Raw genomic sequence first — 6,809 nt, forward strand, 5'->3', positions numbered from 1 at the left:
ATACATGTAAATGCTCGAAAATCAGTCATTTTTCGTAAATTATTTTGAGGGTGATAAAATAATTAAATCATTTTGCACTTTTGGCATAATTTAATGACATGTGTCAGGTAATTAAAAAAATTTTTTTTTTATACAAAATGGCGGCGGTACAGTCCCTCCACGAAGGCCGTTTTTGTGAAAGACGTAAAACGACTGCCATCGCCCAGCTTTTTTTATTGGTCTGAAATCAAAAAACAAAACATATTTCGATTACTGATGAGTTTAGGCATAGAGTAAACCTATAAAATTGAGAAAAAGTACGAAATCAAAAATTTGGTACGCTTTTTAAGCAAATTTTAAGCGGGCAATAACTGTCGAAAAAATAGGCGAAAATTCTAATTTGTTATTAAAAAGCGTACCAAATTTTTGATTTCTTACTTTTAGCTATAATGCGCATTGGGTATTAAAGGTTAGAAATCGATTTTTATATATCAGCATACATTATAATTTGTTTTCTATATATTGGGTGGATCCATATATTCGTTCGCTTTTTGAAGGCTAAAATGAAACAAGTTTTTTTCATACATCAAAGGATGAATTTTAATCAATAATATATTCTCCGTTTTTGTTGATGACCTCTTGCCATCTTTCCAACAATTTCATTATTCCGCTCTCAAAGAAGGTCTGGGGCTTAGAGGCGAAAAACCGGTCGAGGTACGTTTTCACAGCTGTCTGATCAGCGAACGATTTCCCGTTGAGGGAGTTTTGCAGGGACCGGAACAAGTGATAGTCGGATGGCGTGGTGAATACGGTGGGTGAGGCAAAACATCCCAGCCAAGTTGCACTAATTTTTGCTGAGTGATTATTGCGGTGTGGGGTCTGGCGTTGTCATGGTGGAATATGACACCTTTGCGATTGATCAGTTCTGGACGTTTCTGTCGCAATGCTTGATTCAATTTCGTTAGCTGCGTGCAGTAGATCTTCGAATCGATCGTTTTTCCCTGAGGAAGCAGCTCGTAAAACAGCACACCACGATGATCCCACCATATGGATAGCAAAATCTTCTTCGGATGCAGGCCGGCCTTCGGGGTGGCATTCGGCGGCTCGCCAGCGGTTCCCCACGATCTCTTGCGCACTATGTTGTCATAGATGATCCACTTTTCGTCGCCAGTCACTATTCGTTTGAGAAACGGGTCGCTTTCGTGCCGCTTCAGAAGTGAATTGCAGATGGATATGCGGTTGGCCAGGTTCTCCTCGGTCAGCTTGTGCGGCACCCAAACATCGAGGCGGGACACGTAGCCAAGCTGTTGCAAATGCCTTTGTACGGTTCCATAACCTATTTTAAGTGTCTCCGCAATCTCTCGCACCTTTAGCGTCCGGTCTTGCTCAACCAGTGCCTTGATATCATTCGAATCAACCTCGGTGGGCCGACCGCTGCGGGGTCCATCTTCAAGACTCGTATCTCCGGAACGAAATTTGGCAAACCATTTCTGAGCGGCACGTTTTGTTAAGGCATCGTCCCCGTATACGCTGCATATCTTTCGGTGGGCCTCCGCAGCTCGCTTGCCTTTCTTGAAGTAATAAAGCAAAATGTGCCGAAAATGCACCTTATTCTCCGACATGTTCACAGGTCTATAGCACAAACAAAACTAATGCCAATGAAACCAAATTTGACAGATGAAAAGAGCGGACTGTCACCTTTCCAAAACATATTTGGATTGCCCGATTAGGCAACCAGAACCGGAGATATTCGGAAAAAATTTGCACTACTAACAAAAAGCGAACGAATATATGGATCCACTCAATATATATTACACTTACTTTTTACACAGTCTGTGATCAAATTATGTGTTACGTCCAAGCTCCGCGCGCATGAAGAACTGAGGGGGTGAACGTAACAAGGAACCGAATTGTTAGACCGATTTGGTCGTGTCCGGGCTCCGGACCGCAAGGGAGCCGTGGGGAAGGACCGACGCAAATCGGGAGGCGCTTCGCTTCGTCCTGAGGCTCCTAACGAACCGGGGGTTGAACGGAGGACGAAGCGGAAACCTCTGCTCGTGCTCCGCTAAACGGACACACGAGTCGGACGTACTTCGAAAAAGGGCCCAAACTGGGTCAGTGTGCCAAGAGGGGCGCACTTTAACGCCAGCTGCGCTAGTACGGCCGTATGCCCTGACTTTCGGTCACGGAACTTAATCCAAGTGACCGGGGAGAAGGCGAAGTGCAATCGCGGGAGAACTTAATAATACGAGGAGAGATATTATTTAAATAAAGACTACCGGGAAGTTAATTTTATAATGATATAATTAAGAAAAAAAAACTGGAGTGATACATTTTTGAATAAAATATAAATATAATTTATCAGATTAAAAACAATAATACAATTTTTGGTTTTCTTGATTAAATGTACACGTTTATCGATGTGTGAGAGTGTGTGTGTGTGTGTGGTGTCATAGAAGAATGGAAGGGAGGAGAAAATGACGAAAGAATAACGAGAGTATAAATAGGGAAAGAGGTGAGTGGATTTGAGAGGAAGAAAGGGGGGAGGTGCTATTAGTACTGGCTAGGATTATAGGGATTGAGGGAGAAAAGGTCGAGGGGGATAAGGGACGCTACCGGAACCGAGAAAAGGCCGTCGGATCCTGGGATCCTCGCGACTACCAAATCTTGGTTGGAGGGGGTAAAGTGTGCCATGTACTCTAGGAGTTCCTGGGCATCATAGAAAAGAAGAGGAAAGGGGGCAGCGCGAGAGTAGCCATTATGTGGGATTAAGGGGGTGGTATCAATTGGAGGGGGTGATGGTGGATGCGGGGAGAAATCAGCAGGGGGAATCGGGGATGGATTTGATATTGGGGAATATGAGATTTCGAGGGGTGGAGAGAGAGTTGCCAAGGGGAATTGTATGAGGGGAGTCGGTTCCGAGACTGTCGATTGGCTTTGGTGAGAAATCCGGGCGCGGGCGGCGAGTCGGCGCGATCGGGTGATTCTCGTCAAGGCGGCGGCGACGAGGGGCGAATGGACGGCGTGAACGCACTAAAAAATTTTATTTTTAATGGATCCCCAAAGAAAAAAAAAAGGGGGAAGACGTGGAGGGACTACTTGATGTAAAATAATTGGAAACTTACTGGCGATGTAAGGCCCAACCGCAGAGAAGGTGGCGTCGGATGTTACTCAGCTTCGATGTTACTCAGTTACGGACTTCCTCGATCAGGAAACAGCCCTTTGATCCCAATGATACTATTGATCTCACTGACTCTATCGGGAACTTGAATAACGCGACCAACTCACTGAATGTATCGACTTTGAGTATTGCGACCGACTCACTGTCTCTATCGGGACAAGTAAAACTCCGGAACTCCGAATAGAGAAAAATCTGCTATCTATCTGATGCAAGGGTTGCGGAACCGCGATTTTTATACTAATCGCCCCAGATTACTCAAATTTGGATTGGTGGAATAGGTTTCGTTGGCTGGTAGTAGGATTTTCTTTTGCTCTTAGATTGGTCAAGATTTTGGGGGAGGAAAGGATGTTGACAGGAATCGGTAGAGTGGGAAAGTGAAACTCCAAAATTTTATGACCTTAAGATTTATGGGGAAACGCGCGTCTCGGGCGCCGAGAAGTCGCGCATGCATCGTCGCCACGGGACCACCCAGAATCTACTCCTGAATGTCGCGTGCCGTTTCTTAAATTTTGTAATTTTGTAATTCGCGAGAATCGTCCGCGACCGTTAATCTTGGCGCCGGTCTTACGCTTTTCCATAGGTATTTATTATTGATTTTTATCTCGGAGCGACATTTACGAGGAGATACCGGATTCCTTATTTTAGTTTTTAAGATAGAGAAAAAAAGGAAAGAATATAAAATTTTAGTGTTTCGAGGAATTCGAGATCTCTATGAAAGAAAAGAGTCGCGTGAGTCCGCACGACGTAATATGTAAAAATGATTTATTTCATTTATTTATAATGATTATATACTGTTTACGATATCTTTATAGTATCATATCAGTTGATCATACCTTTATCTACGACGCCATGTTTTGTGTAACTAGAAAGATTAGCCAAACTCTTTATTATAGGGACTCTAGCCTTCCTGAGAGGGCTGTCCCATTAATGACGGATCGGATTCTGCTAGAGAATTTTTGATCCTGCTGTTCCTTCCGTTCGGAACGTTAAATTTCCTCATTTCCGGACGGATCGGTCGCGTGTTTCTGTTCGCTCAAATTTTTTAATTAAGTGCGTTCTGAATCGCGCATTAAGTGCATGGATTGCATGAGTGACTCCGAAGTGCATTGAAATTGTTCCGTTGTTTTATCGATACGCACGATGTGAGTCTTCACATGTACTAAATTGGAATGGTTCTTAATGCGCCTAACCGATACACGGCGCACATTAACGTGGACGCCGTAACAACAATGGAAATAATTTCGACAATAGATTCTTTGATAATGATGGTAAAAAATGACAATATTGATAGTGAGAACAGCGAATCTAGTGATAACGATGATGATAATGAAGATATTTCTTTGAAAGACTGTCATATACATATTATATAGCTTTCTTAAGTTAAATACAACACGCGGAGAAGTTATTGCTCCTATAAAAATTACAGCTCCTGTAAAGATTATGTTAAACGTAATTGCTAAGTACTTCAGACAGGTGTTTAAAAAACACTTTTGGTGAGTACAACATATGCATGAAATATCTTATCTCTATTTTTATATTTAAATTGTTAATTGTTATATATACTATTTATAATATCATTTATATTTTAGAATGTTCCCCGAAACCTTTAAGATGGTATTATCTTTAATTGGCAAAGGATTACAAGCAACGAGTGATCAAAAACAAATTTCTGCAAAGAAACAATTACTTATTGCAATTTGATTTATGGCAACTCTTGATTCCTACAGGCGTATACTCAATTATATGCTTTTTATTAGATTTATATATAACTGCTACTGCAATTGATTAAGTTTTTGGTAATTGTATTTACATTATGTGATGTACGTATTTTAGATCGGTATATGTAAAATTTGGAATCGGTAAAGCCACTGCTTTTCGAACCTTGAAGCGAGTTACATATACTCTTCATTGCATCGCATCTCGTTTCATCAAATGGCCACAAGGAGATACTGCCATACAAGTAATTGAACAATTTAAAACAAAATGTGGCTTTCCAAATGTAATGGGTGCTATTGGAACGCATATTAAAATCTGAGCACCAGTAAAAGATGCTGCTTCGAACATTAATCGAAAAGGATTTCCATCTATAAATGTACAAGTTGTATGTGATTCTCGTGGCCTTTTCATATACTGTTACGCAGGACAAGTAGGCTCAGTACATGATGCTAGATTCTTTAGAAATTCTCCAGTGGCATGTTTTTTGGACATGCCAAATGTTAATTTTTCAAATAACTCCCACATTATTAGCGATGCTGCTTATAGTATTCATCCTCATGTGATGGTACTATTTAGAAACAACGGACATCTTTCACTCAGGCAACAAAATTTTAACTATTGTCATTCAGCTACCAGAATGGAAATAGAACGAGCTATTAGGTTACTGAAAATACGATTCAGAATTTTATTGGATTGTTTGCCTTTAACAGATGTAAAGAAAATACTGGAATTCATCATTACATGCTATGTTCTACATAATATTTGCATTTTGAAAAATGACGTAATGCCAATTGCAGTATGCGTTGCAAATGAGGAAATCGGACCAATTAATTGTGGTGATATAGCTGTAATGCGAAATGAAAAAAGAATAGCAATTATGAACACTTTACCGATGAAAATTGTAAATTAAATTAAATATTGTAAATAAATTGTTTATATACGGTTTATTTTTGCATCACAAATTTTTATTGCTGTGTATATTTCTATATTGCTCTATATATATATACGGATGTTTCAGACCACCCGTTCCACCCTTTTATCTTCGCAGGATAAGATTTAATCGAAAAAGTGTTCAGACAAAAGTTATAGGGTTCCAAAAGATCTATTTTCTGGTGCTATGAGTTTGACCTCAAGTGGCATTGCCAAGGTTAGGTCAAGGTCACGTCGATTTTTTTAAACGGAAATCCTAATTTTTTATTGCATATTCTTGTAGCTTGCCTCGAGTTCTTTTAAAAACACTATAATTAAATTTATTTTCATTAAGTACTTTTTGAGTTATAAAGCTTGAAGGTTACAGTACCTCCACTAATAGTATTATCTAAGATATCCAAATGATAGTCATAACCTTCTAAATTGTACGGGGTCATAACGTTGATAACATTTGTCAAAATGAAGATCTTTGATGGTTGTTTCTCTTATTTCCATTTTTAGAATAAAATCAAGGTAAAGGTTTCTATCAAAAAATTTTAATAAGTAAATCACATTATCGAATGGGAATACTTATTTTAAATTCGCAGTTTCCAACGGAAATGAGCTGTTTAAACCGGAAATTGATTTTTTCAATGGAACATATCTTTTATTGTGGACTTAGATTAAAGATACACGAAAAAACATGAAACTTTTATACCAAGCACTTTTTCGAAAAATGTTAAGTGTAACCTTCAAATATTTGAAATTACTTTTAGCGGAAAAAATATTTTTGCAGTATCTATTCTCAGCATAACTCAGGATCTGTGACGAGGACGTGGTAGATATCAGATCTCTGATGTATCACGTATACCGTAGAGATAAGAACCCTCTGGGTTCTTTGTCATGTCCACAATATTTTATGATTCCAAACCCTCCCTACGGTGTGTGTGTATGTGTGTGCGTGTGCGTGTGCGTGTACGTGTACGTGTACGTGTGCGTGCGTGCGTGCGTGCGTGCGTGCGTG

General features: G+C 39.8%; 1 protein-coding gene and 1 pseudogene across 1 annotated transcript; one reads left to right on the top strand and one right to left on the bottom strand.

Annotated features, from left to right (window-relative positions):
• Positions 1-579: 579 nt before the first annotated feature.
• On the bottom strand, positions 580-1,774 carry LOC108745870 (annotated as a pseudogene).
• Positions 1,775-4,571: 2,797 nt separating this feature from the next.
• LOC108745871 (putative nuclease HARBI1) lies at positions 4,572-5,786 on the top strand. The gene is given in 4 exon segments (XM_018482267.1): positions 4,572-4,653; positions 4,750-4,852; positions 4,951-4,984; positions 5,026-5,786. Coding segments are annotated over 3 exon segments (897 nt in total). The 5' UTR covers positions 4,572-4,653; position 4,750.
• Positions 5,787-6,809: the final 1,023 nt, after the last annotated feature.

This window comes from Trachymyrmex septentrionalis, unplaced genomic scaffold (assembly GCF_001594115.1).
Source record: "Trachymyrmex septentrionalis isolate Tsep2-gDNA-1 unplaced genomic scaffold, Tsep1.0 scaffold153, whole genome shotgun sequence".
In the NCBI taxonomy this organism is placed as follows: Eukaryota; Metazoa; Arthropoda; class Insecta; order Hymenoptera; family Formicidae; genus Trachymyrmex; species Trachymyrmex septentrionalis.